The sequence below is a fragment of the Lingula anatina genome, chromosome 4 (assembly GCF_051362555.1).
Source record: "Lingula anatina isolate TDL-2025a chromosome 4, LinAna3.0, whole genome shotgun sequence".
In the NCBI taxonomy this organism is placed as follows: domain Eukaryota; kingdom Metazoa; phylum Brachiopoda; class Lingulata; order Lingulida; family Lingulidae; genus Lingula; species Lingula anatina.
The window spans coordinates 23,950,517-23,975,617 of NC_141770.1; the positions used below are offsets into that span (position 1 = coordinate 23,950,517).

A 25,101-nucleotide genomic window follows, 5' to 3' on the forward strand; every position below is an offset into this window, starting at 1 on the left:
TTAAGCACAATAAGGTGAAGCCAAGGTGTTTTCATGAACTTTCGGAAGCGTAAACCGATTCACACAAGATAATCGGCGACCACATGAATAGCGCGTTTTTGTACTTGACAGGTTCATAATGATATACAAGGAAAAATAAATACACCTAAAACTCTCTATCCTTCCATGCCGAGAGCCATTTTGTATTCATATGAACTGTTAACATGTAAAAAAATAGGGAATGCAAAATATTCCCGCCTAAACGTTATCCCCATAACAGCAAAAATAAATAAACAAATAAATAAATAAATAAACTAAAATAAAATAAATAAATAAATAAATAAATAAATAAATAAACAAGAAAAAATAGCTCCAAGAGTAGATGTCAGATACTAATTCATACTGCCTTTGGAGATTTATTTAAAGAATCTAACCAAAACTACATCAACATTTTTTAAACATGAAACAGATAACAATTTGAAAGGAAAACGATCAGTAAAGAGAATAACAAATCGTCTGATTATACATGTATAGCAGAATGTCCCTGCATATATGTGTGCGTCCATGTGTTTCTGTGTGCGCGAGTTCGTGCATTCGAGCGTGCATGTGTGCCTGCTCGCGCTATCTACCATGGTGATCTTAGAACCCGGGTTCACTCAAACTTATTTAAAAACTTTGGCAGTTTTAGAACCTCTAAGTAAGGAATTGTCTGCGACAGTCCATATGATCTGATTGTGAAACAACACTGTTAAATGCGTTTTCCTTTATAATATTGTGTCTGAATATATGCACTAGAAAATTTGTCATCAGTGTGCTTCTCTCGTGCCTGTGGTCAACTTATTGGTCGATTCAATCATTCATCCTCGTCCTCATTATCGGCGTTATCGTCATCATCGTTGTCAGCCACGAATTTTACCAACTTTTGGAGGAGCTGAAATGCCAACAATATTTGGCTTGATAACCGCCTATACAATGTGCATAATGCAACTGCAGTTCTTTTATGGAATAAAGAAAATGTTTATCTGGACATTTCTTATCCAAAATCATTACTTGAATAAAGATTGCGGTAATATCCTAATCAGTATGCACTTAGAATTAATAATACCGTAATATTAAAATGGTCATATTTAAAATGACATGAAACGAAAAACTCACAGATTGTTGGAGTGATGTTAATTGTTAAATTTTCACTGCAAGATAATTTCAGAAATAGCAACCAGCATGACTAGATTAAATACAAAAGTAATAGGCTGTTCTTTATGATAACTTTACAGTTTTTACAAACAGTAGTAATATGATAACATTTAATCCTTTCGTGAAGAAATGCATTAAAAACCTACATTTATGTTCGGCCTGTGACTTGACAAAGATAGCGTTGAAGAAGCATCAAATTAGTTCCAACATACTCCTTTTTACAAATGAAATAACGATATGAAATCTCTTACCTCATCGCTGTCTCTCTCTCCTGCTTCCTTGCCATCTTCCACCGCAGTGCTATCGCCAAAGCCGCGACGACGACGACGGCGGCGGCGTCGGCGACGGCGACCAAAAATACCTAAAAGTGGAAACAATTTTTTTCTCTACAGTAACATACACGTGCTCTCTTGCTTTCCCAAAATATCTTCCTGTGTCTTTTATGATGTTTGTCATAGTTCTTTAGTTTCTGAAAGCATTTTTCTGACAGAACTAGTACCTTTCATGAAGGATGATCATACCCCCCCCCCCCCCCCATACATGGTACTTTATGAAAACTGAAAATAAAAAAAGCAAATTTATATCTCCTTTTAACCCACAATATCTTATGCTTACCTTCCGATTCATCAAACATCTCCACTAAAAGCATGATGGCCATCAGCACGGCGAACCACTTCAGCTTGTTCATAGTGAGTGTTAGTTTACGGGATAGCAGGAATCTTTTCAACGGCCACGCGCAAACTGGAGGCGAAAACGCCCAACTCTCAGTTTTGTAGCCCAAGAAATGTCAAAGTTCCCAAGGCATGCGCAGTGATTCCATTCTTTGGAATAAAAAATAAAAGATGTTTTACGAAATTGTGATGAAGATATAAGACCTGTCACTTTTGGTGCAACTTTCAGACAACCTTGGTTAATTATTAATTATTGAAGCTTTGTGCATCGCTTTTAAAAAGTGTGCAAGTAATTTATGCCAACAATGTAAAAATGACTTGATAAGATGTGATAAGATTGTTAGATTTGATAATTTGATGCTTTCACTAAAAACATTCCACATAAAACTTGTGTTCATCATTTTAACAGCAACGGTCTTAGTATCAAAGGGACAGAAATGAAAAATAGTTTCAAACAAAAAATGACATGACATTATTTGCATACAAAAACATTCATTCGACCGTGTATTGCTTGGTATTTAAATAAAAAAATACGGAATGTATTCTATTGTTAAAATTCTGACACTCTTAGCTTTAACTTACTGCATGTTTACTCCCTGGTTCTCTCTGGGCCAATTCACATCATTCACCAGCAGAATTTCAAAGAACTCATTGCAACTGTGAATGTATCGTTTATGTCGTGCGTAGGCGTGGAGAGAGAGAGAGCATATCATCCTGAAGACTAAAAAAGTCGGGGTGAAGAGTTCGTTTTTCAGGTTCAAGACAGCTGAACTCCTCATTCTGCTTAACAACCACTAAGCATTTCAACGCTTTCTACCCAAGTCTCACCTTTAAAGTTCAGAAAATATCTCATATCTGTAGAACCTCCCTTTTTGAACAGAAAGGTTTAGTGTTTAATTCAATTTTTAACAGTCAAATATAACTTGGAATTGTAGCCCACAGCGGTTATTCTGTCTACTTGAGCTCTGCTATATTAATTGCGGAGGTCGAACGTAATTGTTGTTTCTTTTTATCATGCACTATTCGCACAATTTTTATCATGCATATTTACGTATCTGACCACATTACAAACACAAAATACACTATAAGAGTGTGGATTTAACAGTGCCCAAAGCACAGGAACCGTGCATTACTGTGTCACCGTGTAACACGAAATGAGATGCTTTACCTTAGTTAAACAGTGATGTGCGCCACTATTAACAACACCATGGAAAATAGTCAAATACCTCATGTGACCGATCTAAAAAAAGACTTGTGTGCAAAGTACATTCTTTCACCGAAAAAAATTATCCAGAAACGGTTTTTTTTTCTTTTGTGTGTATACATATAACAGCCATGGGGGTTTGGTCAACAAAATAGCAGAAATAATTTATGGTTTAAAGGTAGAAATTATCAGCATTCTGATTCATTCGACCAGAAACAGTGAAGTTAGACGGTAATCCAAAAGTAATAATATGACAGGATTTTTTTTTTTTTTTTTTTTTTTGCAAACAAAAGCATTCATTGGACCATATATTGTTTGACACTTGAATGACAAAAATCTTTGAGAGTAAACAAAAATAATACTTCACGTGCCGAAAACTGGCCCATCATTGAGCATTCATTCTGCAACCAAAGCCATGCTTGTGCCTTTTTCTACGACCTCAGCGATGTCAGTTTCATGGTCGAACAACGGACGCAGAAGGGACGCCCTCCAGTGTAAAGAGGGTTTGTTTAATTCATACACTGGTACATTATACATGTACAACTGTATGTCAGTTTAAGTACTATCAATACGAGCAGACATTGAGAGTTATTACTGCAACTTTGCTGTGTTCGTTGACAAGTGAAATCTAACGGATCTAATACCAGGCCTGCCGCAAACTCTCTTGCAAAATTGCTGTAAATTTGCCAGAACAGAGATACTTTCTTGCAAAATACCAGTTAAATTAAGATGTTTTTGGAAATTTGCTAGAATATAAAAACTTTCTTCTTGCAAATCTGCTTCAAACTAACGATGCTCTTGCAAATCTGCTGTAAATTAGATGAAATACAAAATTTTCCTGCAAAATGGTTGCCACAAACTTTTAGACTTTAAGTTTGCAGCAAATTGCTGCAATCTTTTCATTTTTCTAATGGTATAAAGTTATGTGTGCGTCTCAAGATAGAGAGAGAGACAAGGAGAATGAGAGAAAAAATATTGTCTGGAGAAGTTTGTAAGTCGGGATGAAGTTCTAGACTATTAAGCTGTTTATTCTAAACCACTAAACATTTAAACAAGTTCTGAAAAAGTCTCGCGTTTCAGCCAAATTCGCCTCCTTTAAACTTTTACCTAAATCAGAACAGCTCATTGTTCTTATATACTGGGGGTTCAATATACCCATTTTGAATGCAAAGAATCTTCGTCAAATTATGTTACACTTTCAAGGGCGCCTGGTAGTGCATTTTTTTTTTTGTCCCCAAGGTGGTTGCTGTGTACATGTCCTGTCAACTATCAGTTGGTTGTGTACAAAAGCTCTCATGCATTCATTATTCCCATTTTCGAGATAATGAAAAATCGAGGTGCTAGACTTAAATTTAGATGCCTATTCTCCTTTCCGGACTTACGTTGTTTCAAAAATGCTCTTTTCAGTGGGACCTGTCACCACTTTTTTGTATCATAGATATCTCTTACCAGTACAACAGCCACGCTTTTCAATCTCCTTGTCAAATTATGACAATATCAGATTATTAGGTTTTAGTGTCGTAAATGACAACATAAAGCCTGTATTCAAGCGTTCCCCTCCAGCACTGCAAACAGAGACCAGTGCAATAAATCTTTTCACACTGTATTGTCAAGTACCTACACGGTAGTTATCTTCAAAACAATTTAGTAGTATTATTTTCATGCACACCATGTCGCACCAGGACAGATATATAATGTCTACTCTAAGTCACACAGACGACTCGTGCAATATGATGTATTGTTAAAGACTAATAATTCTACAAAATTCACTAAGTAGATACCAGTAGGTACACCAATATGGACGTTCTTTGAGTCAATATAAATACCAACCTATCACAGGGAATTCCCTCGAAAATGCACAAATGATTCACATTTAACGGATCAAATTTAACGTTCCCTGCGGAAAATGCAACGATATTGTGGTTGGTATTTGTCACGGTATCAGGACAATTCCCCCCCCCCCCCCCCCGGACTATTCCCCCCGGACAATTCCCCCCTGAAGAATATATATTTATATACAAATATAAAGTAAAGAGTACCAAGTTCAAATCTTTTCATCCATTTTATGGATATTTCTTAGTTTGATGTTGCAACTCGAGGATAGATAATATCAATTTTATAAAACAAAATATTTTTGTGGAGTTCAAGTACATACGATTTTGGAGATAGAAGTACACAACATTTTATTAAAAATCTGATCAAAGTATATCTCCAGGTAAAGGAGGGGTAAACAGATGATCTCACTCATCCAGGTAACCCTTTGATGAATTAACTGTTACTTTTAATTGCTTTATTACTCCCCCCTTGATTGAATAAGTCTTGAGTCAAGGTGCATCTCACATATTTAACTGTGGGGTAAACAGATTTTCTCACCTGTCCAGGTATCCCTTTGACTATTTGTCACTTTTAATTGCTTGACTGCTACCCACCACCCACCACACTAAAATATTTATAAAATTTAGGTGGTTATACTTTGATTAGATATTTAATACATCTTCCTGTACTTGTACTCAATGAAAAAGGAATTTGTTATAATATATATATATTTTTTTCATGATGAAGTTGTATTATTACACAAAAATATTTAAAAAATGGATGAAATGTTTTAAACTTTAGACTTTCTTCTCTATATTTGTAAATAAATATATTTCTTGGGGGGGGGGATTGTCCGGGGGGAGATTGTCCTGGGGGAATAGCCGGGGGGGATTGTCCGGGGGGGAATTGTCCTAGAATAATTTGTCACATTTGTCACAAGTTCTTTTCAATACTCCTTCTCAATATATAGGTCCATTTGAAGAAAACAGAAAAGTGAAAAATGAAGTTATAGTTTTATTGCGTATTCTCCTTTTTTTAAATCCCTGATGATAAAATTTTTAAATTCGCGTCTTGCTAGTATGGGGTGTTACTGCCAGAGCAGTGTTTTATAGATAAATCTTATTTCTTTACTTCGGACGCGCTACTCACTTGTTTGTCGCATCGGTGTTGAATAACAATTGTTTTTAGCGCGCTTATGATAATGATGGGATAGAATGTGATTCCACGAGGAATGAGATCGGCTGATGTTAAATGCTGAGACAGCCGTAATTACAAGTGTTTTTGTAACAGGAATCTGGCCCATAAGGTTAGCAATTAATTTTAAGTTATGAAAGTTCATTTAAAGATAATTGCGAGAAGATAAAATTAGTTTTCCATTGTAAACTGCAACTTTGAGTAGCGTTAGAAATGCCGGTCTGATGTACAATGCACAGTACATGTAACACAATCACTGTACCTTTCAGTATTGGAGTAAAGAAAGTTCAGTAAAGTGTAGTGTATTGTTTAGAAACGAGAATGTAGTTGTACTAGTTGCGAGTTAAAGATTGTTTGTTTTATGTTCGTAATCAATGTTATTTTAAAAGCGTATTTTTTCATTGTGTTAGTTGCGCCAGATGAGATTTACTACACAATCATTTAGAACCCAGTCGCTTGCATTACACTAGAATAGCCCAAAGTCGGTAAGAGTTACTTATATTTTGGAGATAAAGATAGGATAACATGCAACTGTTAAGTAAAGATGTTATTTAAGTGACTTAATAGCATTATATAAAAGAACTAGGGCAAGAATATGAGATGATTTTCATATTTTATTTCAATTATTCTTTTCAGTTGACGGTTTAAGGTTTAATAAATCAGTAAAAACGACGCAAAGCTGTTGTTGTTGTGTGTGAGTATTGCAAGTGGCTACAGTCAACGACTGGGATTTGAGATAGCCCATACCAATAGTCCGCAACTAAAGCCCTGAGACGGCCCGTACCGAACAACCGAACCAAGAAGACAGAATTTTTGACCTATTTCCAACCTGTGGTAACTCTAGATATCTGAGATGCCTGGAGCCAGTCAACAGCCATTATTTAGATGACCCGGCCCAGTCAAGTACTAGCAGTTACTGGTGGGACTGTAATTAAGGAAATTGAGCTAAGATCCAATCCGCAGCTTGCAATGAAGCTGAAATTGAGACTTTCTCGAGTATATGTTGACACTTGATTTCATATCCACAGATAACTATAAATACTAGTAGATCTCAGTGTAGCTGAATATATTATTGGCTATCTAAATATACATATGATTATTAATTTATTTGTTTGTTAAGATTAAGATACTCGGCAATTTTACATGTTTGCTGTTGATGTTCAAATGTTTTAGCTAGCTTATTACTTATAGAGAAACTGTCTACATTTTGAAATTTACTTGTCTTGCTTAGTGTAGATAAGTTTATTTGAGTTCAAATAAGTTACGCTGCCCATACCACCTGCCCCCTCCCTCCTTTCTAAGAATACGTGCTCACTGCTTGACATTAAAAATGGATGCAGCTACCATTACCAAGATTCCCAGAACTAGGACAGTTCCTTTTCAGACACCAACTGACCAAGAAGTAACATTCAGAAACATATCGCCTAAAGATGATTTGAGAAGAAGACTAATTGAGGAATTAGATCCAGATGACTCTGTCAGTCAAGCCGGCTCAAACGTATCTTTTAAGGAGCGACAGTTAGAAGAAGAAGCTAGACAGGTTGCTTTGAAGGAAAGGCTGAAGTACCTTACAGCACAGCAAGAAATAGAAGAGCAACAGATACGTTTAGAGCAGAGAAGAAAGCGGCTCTTGTTAGAATCAGAACTGAATGAAAGCAAGAAAAGGGAAGAAATCTTTAGGAAAGCATTGGGAGGTGAAGATACTACTAAGAAGGAGTCAGACAGCGGCTATAGCCATGATGTTGTGAGGGCCTTAGAGAAGTTGAGCCTGAGTAGATTACCGATTCCAGAACCACCTGTATTTGAGGGAAATCATCTAACATATGTAACATGGCGACTAGCATTCAAGACTCTAATAGAAAGCAGAAATATCCCACCCAGTGAGAGGCTGTACTACCTAAAGAGGTACCTCGGAGGAGAAGCTAAAGAGACAGTGGATCATTTGTTTTACTTAGATTCAGAAGAGGCTTACATTGAAGCCCTTGAGATACTTGAAGATAGATATGGTGATAAATTTTTGATAGCAGAGGCTTTCAGAGACAAATTAGAAAAGTGGCCCAAGATTAACAGTAGAGACAGTAAGGGACTTAGAAAACTATCAGATTTTCTCAGGCAGTGTTTAGCAGCAACAGATCATGTAGGAGAGTTGAAGATCCTGGACGACTGTCGGGAAAATAGGAAGTTACTTCAGAAACTACCTGAATGGATCACACGAAGATGGGCCCGAATTGTCGAAGAATCACAAGGTTTCCCAGGCTTCAAGAGGTTTGTAGAGTTTGTAAAAAAGGAATCCGACATTGTAAATAACCCTGTTATGAGACCAGCTGAAACTGCATTTAGCAAGAAAACCCCCACTTCCACCAGCCTTATGACGAAAACGAGCGATCAAGCTATACCAACGCCTCCTGTCACGAAAAATGCCTGTACATTCTGTGAGAAAATAGGACACGACATCAGAGAATGCCGAAACTTCGAAAGAAAAACGCCACAAGAAAGAATGGAGTTTATAAAGAAAAGAGGTCTTTGCCTAAGCTGCCTTAGAAACGGTCACTTAGCCAAGGAGTGTAAAAGGAAGGAACAATGCAGTAGATGTGGTCGTAAACACCCTGCCATACTACATGGGGACTACGAAGCCCTACACCCAGAAGATCAACATGTAAGAACATTGTCAAGTACTTGCCAAGAGGGAGCTATCAGTTCAATGACAATTCCAGTCTATGTATCTGTAGGAAATTCCGGGAATGAAATCCTGACATATGCTCTTCTAGATAGTCAAAGTGATGTTACGTTCATTAGCGACGAGTTAACAGCCAAGCTGAATGCAGAAAGCGTACCTACAAGTATCAGGATTTCAACAGTCAACTCCAGCTATGTAGTCAAAACTTCAAAGGTTCCAGGATTGACTGTAAGAGGTCTTAACTTAACAGAAACTATAGCACTACCAACCTGTTATACAAGAGAAAACATACCATTCAACAAGAAACATGTACCTAGACCATCGGATGCGAGAAGATGGAATCACCTGCAAAATATACAGAGCCAAATTGCACCGCTCCAGAATTGCGACGCAGGTTTACTTATAGGTTACAACTGCTCTCGTGCATTGGTACCCCTTAGTGTCAGAGTAGGAGCAAACGAGGAACCCTATGGAATACAGACACCCCTGGGATGGAGCGTCGTGGGAAGGACCGGACGAGAAGACACAGATGAATATCACCTCAGTCACAGAGTGATGAGGAAAGAAATACAAAAGGATTTGAGAGTCGATGATAGAGGAGAAGTGACTTTTGTCCACAGAACAAAGGTTAAAGAGACAGTAACTGAGCCAGAGATAATTCAGTTACTGGAAGCGGACTTCAGGGATGAGCACAAGTCAGAAGATTCCTTGTCCCAGGATGACTTGAAGTTCTTAAAGAAGATGAAAGACACAATCTATCAAGACCAAGACAATTTCTATACCATGCCTCTACCATTTAGAACTGATGCCCCACAGTTGCCTGACAACATGCCCATGGCCATGAGAAGACTTGAGCATCTGAGAAAGAAATTTGCAGACAAAGAATTTGCCGCCGAATATAAGAAGTTCATGGACGCGATGATAGAAAGCGGAGAAGCTGAACCTGTTCTAGACAAAGATGTAGCTGGAGGACACAGATGGGTCGTGCCGCACCATGGAGTTTACCATAAACGTAAAGGAAAGCTCAGGGTAGTATTTGACTGCGCAGCGAGATATAAGAACATTAACCTGAATGAGAACCTCATCTCAGGTCCAGACCTCACCAACAGTCTGATAGGATGTCTCCTGAGATTCAGAGAGGGATCAGTAGCCGTTGTAGGAGACATAGAACGAATGTTTTATCGGTTCAAGGTAGACCCACGAGATCGTAACTACTTCCAGTTCCTGTGGTGGGATGGAGACCTAGAAGGCACACCTAAGCTATTTAGGATGACAGTTCACCTGTTTGGAGCTGCCAGTTCCCCTGCGTGTGCTAACTTTGCTTTGAAACAACTGGTTGAAGACCATGGAGAAGAATTTGATGAGAAGGTTTGCTGGGTAGCTGGTAATTGCCTTTACGTAGACGACTTGTTATTAAGCATTGATTCTGCTGAGGAGGCAAAGCAGCTTATTGAAGGCGTACGTCAGCTATTTCAGAAAGCAAATATAAGACTTCACAAGTTTATTAGCAACAACCAAGAAGTTTTGGAGAGTATTCCCGTATCAGAAAGAGGGACACAGAGCACCACTGTTGATTTGCCTTTACCTGCCACAGAGAGAGTATTGGGAATTCAGTGGGATACCCATAGCGACCAGCTCAGCTTTCAGTTAACACTGAATGAAAGACCGATGACTAGAAGAGGAATTCTTTCGACTGTTGCCTCTGTCTATGATCCCTTGGGTTGTATAGCACCATTTATCCTATTAGGCAAACAGATACTGCAGGAGATGTGTGCGTCCAAAGCCAGCTGGGATGATCCAATATCAGAAGAACTCAGACCAAGATGGGAGAAATGGCTGCGTGAATTGCCAAAGCTAGCGGAAATTCATTTATCAAGATGCTATATTCCCCAAGACTTTGGAAAAATTGTCACAGCAGAGATACACCACTTTTCAGACGCAAGTACCAGAGGATATGGTCAATGCTCCTACCTTCGAGTAGTGAATAACAAAAACGAGTGCCACTGCTGTATCGTGTTGGGCAAATCTCGAGTCGCGCCACTCAAGATTACTACAATTCCGAGATTAGAGCTTACAGCAGCCACAATGTCGATCAAGATGAGTACTCTGCTGAAGTCTGAAATTACCTATGAAAACCTCAAGGAGTATTTCTGGACAGACTCCAAGATAGTGCTAGGATATTTGAAGAACAATGTAAGAAGATTTCATGTCTTCGTAGCCAACAGGATTCAGACGATTCGAAACGCTTCTGACCCTAGTCAGTGGCACTACGTGCCAACCAATGATAACCCGGCCGACCATGCTTCTAGAGGGCTGTATCCAGAGGAACTGATGGCATCAAATTGGTTTAAAGGCCCAGAATTCCTGAGAAACCCAGTTCTAAGCATGGTAGAAGAAAATCCAGAGGTTGATCCAAATGATCCAGAGTTGAAGAAAGCAACAGTAAATGCAGTGGAGACTACAGAAAAAGCAGGAACATTTACACAGAAGTTCAATAGATTTTCATCCTGGACCAATGCCATTACAGCAGTGACAACCATTAGAAAACGTCTACTCAAAATGGGTTCATCATTGTCTGCTGACCGACGAAAGGCAGAACTTACTATTCTTAAGCTGCTTCAGGCTGAACGGTTCCAAGACGAAATTAGGCAAATCAAAGATGGATCGCTTCCGAAGAAAAACCCTCTCTCCAAGCTGGATCCTTATATTGACGAAGAAGGAACCCTGCGAGTAGGAGGACGTCTGACACGATCCTCACTCTCTTACGAAGTACAACATCCTGTAATTTTGCCAAAGTCAGGACATATTGTAGACCTAATTGTGCGTCATTGCCATCAGAAGGTAGCCCACCAGGGAAGAGGTTTCACTCTGAATGAGATACGTTGCCAAGGGTACTATATCATTGGTATAGGCAAGACGGTTGCTTCTGCAATACACAGATGCGTAACCTGTAGAAAAAACAGGGGCAAAAGTGAAGAACAGAGGATGTCAGATTTACCAAGGGATCGAACAGAACCTTCACCCCCATTCAGTTACTGCGGCATTGATTGCTTTGGTCCCTTCCCTGTGAAAGAAGGTCGCCGTGAAGTTAAGCGATATGGATTGATAGTGACCTGCATGGCGTCGAGAGCAGTACACATCGAATGCCTGGATGACATGACGACAGATAGTTTCATAAATGCTTTAAGATGTGTGATAGCTTTGAGGGGTCCCATACGGCAAATCAGATGTGATCAGGGATCAAATTTTATCGGAGCAAGAGTCCTTTTAGATAAATCACTAGAAGAGGTCAAAAATGACGAATTGAAGAAATTTATGATTGAGAACAAGTGTGATTTTGTGTTTAACAGCCCACACTCAAGCCATATGGGAGGTGTGTGGGAGCGACACATTAGAACCATCAGAAGTATACTAGCAGCAATGTTGGAGCAACATGGTTCTCGTATTGACACAACCACCTTAAGAACCTTCCTATATGAAGTCATGGCCATTATTAACTGTCGACCTTTGACCGTACAGAACCTACATGATCCACTTGGTCCAGAATCACTTACTGCGAACCATTTGTTGACAATGAAGCCAAAGGTAATATTGCCATTGGGAGAGTTTGGACCTGAGCACCTGTATGCAAGGCAAAGATGGCGCCAAGTACAAGTGTTAGCAGATAATTTCTGGAGTCGCTGGAGGAAGGAATACCTTCTTAATCTGCAACAACGAACAAAGTGGAATGGGAAACGAAGAAACCTAGGAGTGGGAGACATTGTTTTGCTCAAAGATGAAGGATTATACAGAGGAGACTGGCGACTTGCCAGAGTGACAGAGGCGAGCATAGATGAGGATGGATTAGTTCGCAGAGTGAAGATTCTTTTGGGGAATCCTGATCTTTCCGCCAAAGGCATCCCCTCCTCTACGTCTACTATATTAGAACGTCCAATCCATAAACTAGTTTTGTTGTTAGAAGGGGATAAGTTGTAAGTTTTCCAAAGAATAAGGTTCGAGTATGGTTTTTGTGATACATGATGTTCAAAGAACTGTTAAGTGAAGATCTAATGGTATTTGGGAGTACCAAAGCTATTGTATAGTGAGTTAATAGTTACAGTTTACCAGTTACATTGTTTCATGTGTAAGTTAGTTTTGTTTGTTTGTATAGAAAATCAATTAGATTTTGGCTGGGGAGTGTTACTGCCAGAGCAGTGTTTTATAGATAAATCTTATTTCTTTACTTCGGACGCGCTACTCACTTGTTTGTCGCATCGGTGTTGAATAACAATTGTTTTTAGCGCGCTTATGATAATGATGGGATAGAATGTGATTCCACGAGGAATGAGATCGGCTGATGTTAAATGCTGAGACAGCCGTAATTACAAGTGTTTTTGTAACAGGAATCTGGCCCATAAGGTTAGCAATTAATTTTAAGTTATGAAAGTTCATTTAAAGATAATTGCGAGAAGATAAAATTAGTTTTCCATTGTAAACTGCAACTTTGAGTAGCGTTAGAAATGCCGGTCTGATGTACAATGCACAGTACATGTAACACAATCACTGTACCTTTCAGTATTGGAGTAAAGAAAGTTCAGTAAAGTGTAGTGTATTGTTTAGAAACGAGAATGTAGTTGTACTAGTTGCGAGTTAAAGATTGTTTGTTTTATGTTCGTAATCAATGTTATTTTAAAAGCGTATTTTTTCATTGTGTTAGTTGCGCCAGATGAGATTTACTACACAATCATTTAGAACCCAGTCGCTTGCATTACACTAGAATAGCCCAAAGTCGGTAAGAGTTACTTATATTTTGGAGATAAAGATAGGATAACATGCAACTGTTAAGTAAAGATGTTATTTAAGTGACTTAATAGCATTATATAAAAGAACTAGGGCAAGAATATGAGATGATTTTCATATTTTATTTCAATTATTCTTTTCAGTTGACGGTTTAAGGTTTAATAAATCAGTAAAAACGACGCAAAGCTGTTGTTGTTGTGTGTGAGTATTGCAAGTGGCTACATGGGGAATGTTTTTAAAAATATCTACTTAAGAAGGTTTCAGGTGTTTTAGTAAAAAGAAAAACAACTCTTTTTGGGTAATATTTGCACGTTATTAATACCAACATGAATTGGACTGCGCTAAAGGGGTACAACGAGATGTACGTCTATTTTTCTGACACAATTTATCTTGAACCCCAAGCAGGCCTATTATATACTTTTATCACAACGTCTGGTTACGGAGGTGTTGCAAATTACAGTATGCTTTCCAATAATATGCAGTTTGCCGTGTTTCGTGTAAAATATTTAACTGTGCCCTTTCACCATATCGTCTAGCTTATCATAGATGTAACTGAATTGAAGATTTTATCAATGGCTAATATATTACATCAAAACATTAAAACATCAAACAACTAAAAATGATGACTTCACCAAAAGGCAGACGAAGGTTTTAGTATAAGGATTCACAATAAAAGCGGCCGGCATCGGCCAAGTTTCGAACATCATACTTGTGTTTGTCACTTTATTGCTCCTTTCTCGGCATCGTATTGAACCTTTAGATCAAGGAGACATAAAAATGATGACTTCACCAAAAGGCAGACGAAGGTTATTTTAATTAAAAACGGCAACACCGCGATATATAGTTATGTATTCTAATATAAAGACATTCTGTGAGGCGTGAGGCATCATTCTCGCTTCCTGACAAGTTGTAGAATTTCTACATGTACTTAAAGCAATAATAACTCTTCCTTTGAGATTCAAAATTCCGCAAGAAATACATTGTAAACAACGCATGGAAATATATTCTATTGCATTTAACACTAAAACGGCCGTTATTGTAGTAAAACTAAAATCTGTGCTTGTCAGTAGGGCTTTCGATGCCTTTCTTCTCGGTCGTTAAGGCATCCGTTGCCAATGACGTTAGGGTGTCACGCGGATTCTCGCGTTCATACGAGACCAAAATAACTTCTGGCGCCAAACGCCTGATGTAATACGCAGACGTAAGTTGTGAGTTTTTGCACAGTGCGTCGGATAACGAAAAGCCCAGAATAGCACACATTGTAGATATAAATGCATTTTGAGCAATAAGACGAATATATCTTATGAATCTTATATTATTGTAATTTAATGTTGTTGTTGTCTACTTTTCCCGCGGTTTTAAGTAGGTCACCAGAAACTATTGCTCGATATCGCGTGACTATGCAATGTCAGAGAGGGCTCCGTCAGTTAAAATCTATTAAGAGATTTTAACAAAAAACCAAACGTTTAGGAAAAAAGCCCTGGACTAACTTTGAATGCAGGAATGGGATCGCTGACCATTGGTAAGTACGAGAAAAATTGCCGTTTACTCCAGGAAAATCCAATTTTTGGCCAAAAGGAAGAGTTATTATGACTTTAATAAGTAAAAATTAACTATATAGATTGAACTAAAGTTTAAAATTTAGTCTATCTATTATTTATTCATTTTTTTGCGCGAGAAAATATCAATTTATTACTTCAGTTATTTTTTAAGTTGCTAGACTGATGTTACTAAAGTTCCACTTTGACCAGGGGCGGATCCAGGATTAGTTAAAAGGGGGGTCCGCGGATGCGAAACTGACCCTTCAACCCCCCCCCCCCTTTGGCGTGGGGTTCGAGGGCCCGCTGAAAGGGGGGGTCTGCGAAAATTTTTGGTATTTTAGAGGGCGAACGGTGCCATTTGGTACGGTTTAGAATTATAATTCAGCTAGTCAAAATCTAATTTGAAGAGGAAATTTGCTGGCGAATCCAGTGTTTTGTTTTCTATATAGAAGGAATACTGATAAACAGCATTTTCATTCGGCTTACTCACCCTCCAAACCTATTAGAGGAACGTACATGTAAATGTTAAGCAAAGTTGGGTGTTCTAGAATTAAATTTTCTTTTTAATCTGCTTATTACAATATATTTTTCTTACGGAAAACCGTTTTATTTGTTCAATGGTAGGATGGCCGTCGCCATGTTGGATCTCATTCTTACACTTAATTATGGCCTGCACCATATTGACGATACCTCAAATGGCCCATTATTAAGGGTAAAAATAAAAAGGGTAGAAAGCCCTTGGACAAGTGTGAGGAAGAGAAGTGAGGAACCTCGCATATGTAGAACATATTTCTTGCTTGTAGGGTATAATTGCCTACACATTTGTGTCAATAACGTCATTAATTAAATGTTGCAATTAATGTAATTCACAAGTTTAACTAAATTTTCATATTAGTCGACACTATACATAAAACACGATGAAGACGACGTAAAAGCCAATGTGTGAGATTGTGTTAGCTGAACCAATCCACCTTCCTAACACACATTTATGCAAACTTACTTCTGGAGAGGATCTAAAATTTCAGTGGTAAATGGAGAACACTCGAAGAACGCAGACCTCCGCCAAGGCAACTGGATTCTCATTATTCTCAAATTATTATGAAACAAATCACAGATATAGTGTCAAGTAATTTGGTAAATTAAGGCATTGGTGGTATACCGATTACAAGGGTAAAACACACACCTTGATATGTTATGTCATTGATCCATTTTCAATAAATAGTAACTGTCATCCAGAGAGAGATATGCAGAGACAGGTGCCCAAGACTTATATTGCGAGAGAATGGCAGTGTAGTGTATCCCATACAGGGCACGTTGTCATTGATTGTGCTATTGTTGTCAAAATGCAGTGGGCGGAAATGGTATAATGGGATAGATTTAAATCATGCACATTGCATCTGTCTCGACTGAGAATTTAAGATTCATGTAAAACCAGAGGGGTGGAGCTTACGGCAAAAGCGTGACAGGACAGATAGAGAAAATATCCGCAAACGAAGCCTCTGCAATGTCGCGTTTTACCAATAAACCAGCATATAGGGTTAATGGTGATACGGATCACCACCAAAATCTAAGTACTTTCAAGTTGGCCTGCTTCGGACCTATTCTGAAAATTCCATCAAAATTCATCTATAAGCTTTTGAGTTAGGCTTATTACAGGCTAACAAACAAATAAACGGAGGTGAAAACGGAACCTTGGCGGAGCTAACAAGACTAAAGGCGTCCATTATAACTTATCCTCTCGAAAACCGGACTTTATTCGGCCTAATACCATTTAATCCTTCTTTTCTGACACTCGTTATAACTATAGTATGTAGCTATGGGAAAATTGAAAAAACTTTAACTGATGCTTAGATGTTTTTTTTTTAATTCGACCATTACTTCGTGCACTGCCTTCCATATCCTGCACGATTAAAAATTGTGTCAAGGATGGTTTAAGGTGCTGAGCTTTGAAATACCTCGAAAGGTCAGTTTTTTATCCTTTTTTGATAAGTAATGTTCATTACAATTAAATACTGAAATCATACTTTCGTTCTAGGGCACAAAAAGGTGAAGACGGAGCTTAAAGTAAACGTCAATGCTTTGATGAACTTCGGTGGGGTATACAGATTTTTTTCTCACAAGATAATCGTCAACCACATAATGGATCCATTTGCCAAATGCTTTGGAGAGCTTTATAGTGCAAAATAAATACACGAAAAAAGGTGGATCTCTCTATCCTTACATACTGAGAGCCATTTTTATTCATATAAATTGTTTACATAAAAAGAAGAGGAAATGCAAAATATTCCCGCACAAACGTCATCCTCATAACATCGGCGAAAGTTAATAAGAAATATTCAAAATAGCTCCAAGAGTTTATGGCAGATATTAGTCCAAACTTTATGGCAGATATTAGTCCAAACTTTGTAAAGAATCTAACCATTGCTACATTAACATTTTTGAACGTGAAAAAGACAACAGTTGGAAAGAAAATATAATCAATAAAGAAAATAATAAACCGTCTGATTATATATATATATATATATCAGAATGTACCTGTTTATATGTATGCGTCCGTGTGCTTGTGTGTGCACGTGCCTGTGTGTGTGTGTGTGTGTGTGTGTGTATGTGTATGCATGTGTGTCTGTTTGGGTCAATCCTGCTCGCACTATCTACATGTACCACGGTGCTCTCAGTACTCGGGTTCACTGAAACTTATTCAAAAATATTGGCAGTTTTAGAACCCCTACGTATTAATTATCCGCGGCAGTCCATATGATCTGATTGTTAAACTAAACTGTTAAAAGCGTTTTCCATTAAAATTGTATCTGAATATATGCATTTCCAATTTTTGTCATCATTGTGCTCTCCTTCGTGACTGTCCTCAAATTACCGGCCGACTCAGTCATTCATCTTCATCTTCATTATCGTCGTCGTCGTCTTCATCAGCGTTTTCAGCTTCGAGGTTTACCAACTTTTGAAGGAACTGAAATGCAGATACCATTCGCCTTGATAACCTTTTCAATGTGAGTACTGCTACTGCAGTTCTTTTATGAAATAAAGTAAACTTGTACCTGGACATTCAGTCTGGACATTCAGTCTCCAAAACAATTATTAAAATAAACATTACTCTGATATAATGATATGCACACAGCAATTTAGAGTACAGTAATTTAAAATGATCACATTACACATATGTTCGACTGGTGATTTGTCCATGACAGCGGAGTAATACATGCATCTAATCAGATCGACCATATTCTGTTTTAGAACTGATCTATGATGTGAAATCTCTTACCTCGTCGCTGGCTTTCTCTCCCGCTTCCTGGCCGTCTTCCACCGCAGTGCTATCGCCAAATATGCGACGACGACGACGACGGCGGCGGCGGCGGCGGCGTCGGCGACGGTGACCTGAAAGTGGAATTCAAAAACTTTATCTGCATTAACATACATGTATATGCGCTCTCTCTTACTTTTCCAAAAATAAATTTCCATGTCTTTCATGTGTGTGTCCCATAGTTCATTAGTTTTTGAAAGTATTTTTTTTTCTCTGACAAAACTGGAAGCTTTTATTGTTGTAAAGGTTTGTGAAGGATAATCATACACGGGACTCAATGAAAGCTTAAAAAAACAAGACAATTTTATGTCTTCTTTTATCCCACATTGTCTTATGCTTACCGTCCGATTCATCAAACATTTCCACCAGAAGCATGATGGCCATTAGCACGGCGAACCACTTCAGTTTGTTCATAGTGAGTGTCAGCGTGGCCACGGGATAGCAGGAGTCTTTCCAACGGCCACGCACAAACTGGAGGCGAAAACGCCCAACTCTCAATTTTGTTGCCCAAGAAATGTCAAAGTTTCCGAGACATGCGCAATTATTGCATTTTTCCAAAAATAAAAATACGTAATGCTGTACTACATGTAGATTGTTCTAAAACAGTGACGGATTTAGAGGGGGGTCAGAGAGGGGTCCTGACCCCCCCCCCCTTCGGTTTCTGAAAAATATATCACATTAATATTCCCCTTTTGGTTTTAGAATTTTGACTAGCTAAATTATAGTTCTAGATTTTACCAAAGGACACTGTTTACTCTCCAAAACACCAAGAAATTTTCGAGCCCTTGAACAGGCCCCGAGCCCCACACCAAGGGGGCGATGGTCAACTTCGCATCCGAGGCCTGTCGTTTCGGCCCCCCCTTCAAATACTCCTGGATCCGCCCATGCTAAGAGAAGGCCTGCTGTCATCACCTGGGTATAGGGACAATTTTCAGACGGCCAAGGTAAAATATTTAACATTAAAGCTTTGTGCGTTGTGTCTACAAAATCGGCAAATAATTCATGGCACCGATGTCACTCCACATTAACCTTGTTTTTATCATTTTGACAGCTGGTGGCTCTAGTATCAAAGGAACAGAAATAAAACACAGCTTCAACCAAAAACTTGCAGGATATTATTTGCACACAAAAACATTCATTAGACCATGTATTGCTTGGTATTTGAATGAGGAATACAGAATTTTATGTATTTCATTGTTATCATGCTGACAAACCTTGTATTAACTTATTTCATGTTCACTTCCTGGTTCTCTCTGGGTCAATGCACCTCATTATTAAATGACACCATTGGAACCGCTGGGGTCACAGGTCGAAAAGAACACGTCTACACATGGTCTATTTTGTTTCCATGCGGTAACATCTCTTCCTTGAGATAATTTTGAAATCGCATTAAGTTTTTTTTTTTTACTTAAACTGAATTCTTTGTTTGCTTTATTAAAATTTGATTTATAAGATCCAGGTTAAAGACAGTGCCAGGGTATGCCTTCCACTCTCATTCACCGTGCCTTGAAGTCAAGAATCCCTTGCTACCGGTACATTGGATCTGAGTGATTCTCTTGTAGAGTCAAACACTTGCATCAAGCGGAGCCCATCGTGACTCTACTTTGGAGTCGGGGACGGCGTCAACTTGTCTCCAATTGTGAGTTATTTTAGGCACCGTTGCTGGACACAAGCAGAATTTTAGAGTAACTGCTGCTACGGTGTACTTTATGTAAATCTATAACTACATGTGGAGAATGGAGAGAGAGAGAGAGAGATTGTATTGTCCTTGAAAGTCGGGGTGAAAAGGTATTTTTCAGGGTAAATTAAGACAGTCAAACTGTTCATTCTGAATAGCATCCGCTAAGCATTGCAACGTTTTGCTACCCAAGTCTAACCTTTGGTCAATACTACGTTCTTCAAACCTTCGGAAACTTTTCCAAATCTTTACCTTTTCGAACAGAATGGCTCAGTGTTCGATTTAATCTTCAATAGTCAAATATATTTTCAAGAATTTGGAGTTGTATCCCATGGTTGTAGTTCTGGCCACCTTTGGGCTTCTATTAATAATGGAGGTTGAAGCATACTGTTGTTTTTTTTTTTATCATGCATTATTAATCACTACTTTTATCACGCATTATGACTTATTTGACCACGAAACAAAAACAAAATACACTCTGAGAGTATATATTTAACAGTGACTGCCTTAAACAAGGTGACCGTGCGTCACACCTACAATGTAGCGAAGTAAGCATTCTTATTTCATTTTGGACACCCATTCTGTAGTTATAATATGACAGGATATTTTATGTCTCCTTGATCTAAGCTAATTTGAATGTAACAACATGCTGATAAAGTAATGTGACAAACTCAAGTATGATGTTCGAAATTTGGCCGGTGACGGCCGCATTTATTGAAAGTCCCAATACTTAGAGAAATGAAGCAGACTAATAATAAACACTGAATAGTGTTGACAAATGACATTTAACATTAATGTGTGCGCCTGAAATATCTACATTTAAAATAAAATTTCCAAAGAAATAGTGCACATCCCTATTTGCACACAAAATCATTCATTGCACCATCTTTTGTTTGACATATGAATGAAAACGTCTTATTTTATGCTGGACATGTCATAAATGTGCCCTTGTTCTTTGAGAGTCGGTTCACTATTTATGAACGGGGATGGTGTAAATCGCCATGGACCCTGTTTCCGTGCAGTGACATCTTCTTTAAGAGATCATTTTGACAAACCCAGTCGTGTCCCCGACACGTTACTAACAGATCAGCTCATTGTTTGAGACAACTCTTATACACTGGGGGTACATGTAAATGCAGTTTCAAGTATACACCGAAATTGTAAATTGTAAAATATTTTTACATTGTAAAAATATGAATAAGACAAAATACCCAAATAAGTTTCAACCAATTAGTATTCACGTCTTCCACATCTGCTGGTCCTCGTTCTTCAAGATGCCCTCTTGTAGGACGAAGGATCTTCGTCTTATTTTGCCACAGCTAGAAGGCCCCAGGTAGAGTGCAAGGTGGTTGCTATATACAGTAAATCACCTTGTCAGTCAGATTGTTTTCAAGCATTGGCATTCATTTATTATTTTCATCTTCGAGATAATGAAAACAATTGCTTTGCGATGTCAAATGTTATAATAAATAACGGTACCTATTCTCCTTTCCGGACTTACATTGTTGAAAAAATTCGTTTCAGTCGGTACTATCACCACTTCTTTGTGTCATATAATTATCTCTTCCTACAGACACACTTCAATTTCCTTGACGTATAATGACAACCTCAAGTTAACAGGTTTTGGTGTCGTAAATTACAACATATAGAATTTATTTAAGCAAAACCCTTCAGCACTGCAAACAAACGGGACCACTGTTATTAAAGCTGCAACAAATCATTGTCAAGTAGTTATCTTCGAAACAATTTAGGAGTTTTATTTTCATGCACAACCTAACGGACCAGGACAGATATAAGATGTCTACTCTAAGTCACACAGAAGACTCTTGCAGTACGTTGGATTGTTAGAGCTAGGCTATTAATTTCAACAAAATTTCACTCAATAGATACAGTTGTACCAGTCGGTACACCAATATAGTGTTCTTATTTGAGTAATAATGGCCTGACATTCATCGTCAATGGTGAATTTTTACAGGTCATATTTTCTTATATACCTTGTACCGGCTGGATCGATCCACCTCCGCGGGGAATTTTCCCTTAAGTGCAATCAACTCGATTATCCATGAACATCTAGGGGGTAATTTGAGAAATCGATTTTTTAGTTTTTACCCCAATATTGCGATTATGACGTCACCCGTAAGATGGCATATATGTAAATGCTATTAAAGTTAGTCACTGAACACTGAAGATGTATCTATCACCCAAAAGAATGTATGTAAGGCAGTAAGATAAGGAGTTTTGGGCGAAGGGTTACAATATCCTTAAAGTAAGTTTTTTTGATTGTGTTAGTTGAACGAATTTACGTTCCACAAGGAGTATTGTGGGGACACTACAGGTGCAATAAGATGTATGAACTGTATTCCAGTTACGGTTTACTAGTTCAGTTTTTTAACAAACACCCAACTTTTGCTCTGTTAAGCCTTTTTTTTTTTTGGGGGGGGGGGGGGGGGGAGGGGGCTATGGTCGAAAGCGATCCTGTGATCAGGTTATTTTTAAGAAAGCACTTAAAAGAAGAGATTGTAGGTATATGTAGATATTTAGTTGCGGAAGAGAGTTGATCTCGAGAATAATAGAAAGTAGCTGATTGAATTACTGGGACATTTTGTGGAAATTTAAATTATGGTGTTGTTATAGTCAAAGTGTTTTTGAATGAGAGAGATATTCCCGATACATAAGATGGGGCCTTGTTCCCAATTTTAGAAAATGTTGTCTTTTGAGCATGCATTTTTATTCTATCATTAAGTGAAATCCAATTTAACTGCTCATGATCAATGACTTTAACACTACTACAACTACTTTAAGCTACCGGTACATGTACTAGTGCAATTATACCAGTTTGGCATTGTAGTGAAGGTAAATAAGATAACTTCTCCAGTAACCACGGTAAACGGTTTGGTGGATAATGGGATTCAAAACTATAAACACTTTTTATCTTTTTAGATGTTTATCGATACAAACTTATATCATGTATTGTAGGTCGTTATCTATGGCAAGGGAGTTGTTGTTCTGTACCGCATGTTGGCGGGAGAGTGGACGAATAAAAAATATTAATAAAAAGTATTTTGCCGCTGGCATACAAAAGTTACTTCGAAAAAAAAGTAGACTCGGGAAATCGGTGTTCAGCGCATTAGTGATGCAAAGAATAAAAAATGCGATACAGAATCACTGAAAGAAACGTCCTACACGTTTCAGATTGTGGCCTATTATGTATTATTTGGCCATGATAAATATGCCGCTAGAGTATACTTGGGAGCATAAATTTAACGGTGACTGAACAAAGCACCGAATATCATAAAGGATGGTTAATACTTTTCCCTTTTGAAGAATTATACTTGTAACATAAACAATCAAAATCATAGTTTTGATTTTAGGCACAAAACCGCAAAAAAAAGATTGTTAGCAATATTGCTTAGAGTTCAAGAGCAAGAGCAAGAGCCAGGCCAAGAGCAAGGCAAACCACTTCAGCTTGTTCATGGTGAAGGTTAGTTGGCTAAGGGATAGCAGGAGTCTTTTCAACGGCCAGGCGCAAGCTGAAGGCGAAAACGCCCAGGTCTCAGTTTTGTAGCCCTGGAAATGTCAAAGTTCCCAAGGCATGCGCAATAATTCCATTTTTAGAAAGAAATTCAGTGACGCTGAACGTGATTGTGCTGAAAGAAGACACACCGTTGTTGCCTAGGTTTTTCGGGACAACTTAGAGACGGCCTAAGTTGGTTACCTATCACTGAAGCAATATAAGAAAGAGTTGATAAGAACATGCGAACAAAAAACATTCTACCATAAAATTTTTATTGTTATTTATTTTGAACAGCAACTACTCAGGACGTGTTAATGACATAGGGACAGATAAAAAGACGAGTTTGGATTTGAAATCATACTTATTTAAATTCATTGGAACAAAAGCTGACAGGAAAGTTTTGCACTCCAGAACATTTATTCGACCATGTATTGTTTGAAATTTGAAGAAGAAACAGAATGCATTTTTTTTATTATACTGACATATCACGTATTAAATAACTGCATGTCCATTGAGAGTCATTGATGTTCACTTGAACTTCTTTTTCAGGATCAAGACGATCAAACTGTTCATTCTGAATGGCAACCACTAAGTAATCGGATAAGCTAAGTAGATGTAACATTGTTTGCAAATAATTGCTCATGCTAAATATATAATATTTAGGATGACGGATGTTATTTGACATTTTGGTGGTCTTTTGCAACCTTACAAACGAAATTTGCGCAAAATTGATTGTAAATGATAACTTTTGCTGACTCGTTGCATCATAAATTTTAGGATGATGAGTCGTATTGAATATTTGATACATATATTGATATGATAACCCATTGGCCATAACATTTAATCAAGGCAACAATTGTTATATTATTAAATGATTAGGACAGATGGGGTTATACTGTATTATAAAAGCGGCCTTGTATTTACTTATTCACTCCCTGGTTTTCTGCAGGTCAATTCACATTATTATCAGAAGACGCCGACAATGAACCCGTTGAGGTTACCAGTCGAACAGGTTATACATATGCTATTTTTGTCTCCTTGCAATGACAACTCCTTCGTGAGATCATTTTGACATCCCCAGCCGAATTTTACACTCCCAGTTCCAGTACGTTTTGTGCTATGCTCTGTCAGTTCTGCATTGTTACATGTGGCTGCCGTTCATGGATGTAGAGCCAAACTGTTGTGTCTTTTATCATTTCAGCGTGTTATGAACAAGTCTCCCCTTTTGGTCGAACTTTTTTTTTACCCAAAGTGTACATGCGCATTAATTAACAGAACATCTCATTGTTTTTATGCAATGTTCATTATTCAAACATACTGCAAGAAGATGAAGAAGGATCAAATTAACAAGCATGCGTGCTTCACACACTCGTACATATCTCCTTTGAAAAAATCAAATTATAAAAATACACAACAAATCTTCAGCTAAGAACACTATACATAGCGACTGAAAGGGTCTGAGATGTATTACTTTGTCGGTTCATGTCTCCCACATCTGGTTGCTCATGAAAGAGATTGCAAATTGCAGTTTAAAGAGAA

General features: G+C 38.0%; 1 protein-coding gene and 2 long non-coding RNA genes across 4 annotated transcripts; 1 reads left to right on the forward strand and 2 right to left on the reverse strand.

The window, feature by feature from the left end:
- Positions 1-382: 382 nt before the first annotated feature.
- On the reverse strand, positions 383-23,612 carry LOC147762608 (uncharacterized). 2 transcript variants are annotated; one of them, XR_015334039.1, is made up of 4 exons: positions 23,488-23,612; positions 1,789-1,826; positions 1,425-1,534; positions 383-910 (listed from the first exon to the last, which is right to left on the reverse strand). It is a non-coding gene; the product is annotated as an uncharacterized LOC147762608 (long non-coding RNA). The 2 variants fall into 2 exon arrangements; XR_015334040.1 differs by lacking the exon at positions 23,488-23,612 and having other exon boundaries at positions 1,789-1,984.
- On the forward strand, positions 5,942-12,709 carry LOC147762609 (uncharacterized). Its single transcript, XM_087010553.1, has 2 exons — positions 5,942-6,542; positions 6,694-12,709. Exon 2 carries the CDS (start codon positions 7,388-7,390, stop codon positions 12,707-12,709), a length of 5,322 nt encoding a protein of 1,773 aa, XP_086866679.1. The 5' UTR covers positions 5,942-6,542; positions 6,694-7,387.
- On the reverse strand, positions 17,433-18,870 carry LOC147762610 (uncharacterized). The gene is made up of 3 exons (XR_015333695.1): positions 18,712-18,870; positions 18,332-18,444; positions 17,433-18,019 (listed from the first exon to the last, which is right to left on the reverse strand). It is a non-coding gene; the product is annotated as an uncharacterized LOC147762610 (long non-coding RNA).
- Positions 23,613-25,101: the final 1,489 nt, after the last annotated feature.

Coding starts and splice junctions, on each gene's coding strand:
- LOC147762609 (XM_087010553.1), top strand. CDS start 7,388: ATGGATGCAGCTACCATTACCAAGATTCCCAGAACTAGGACAGTTCCT.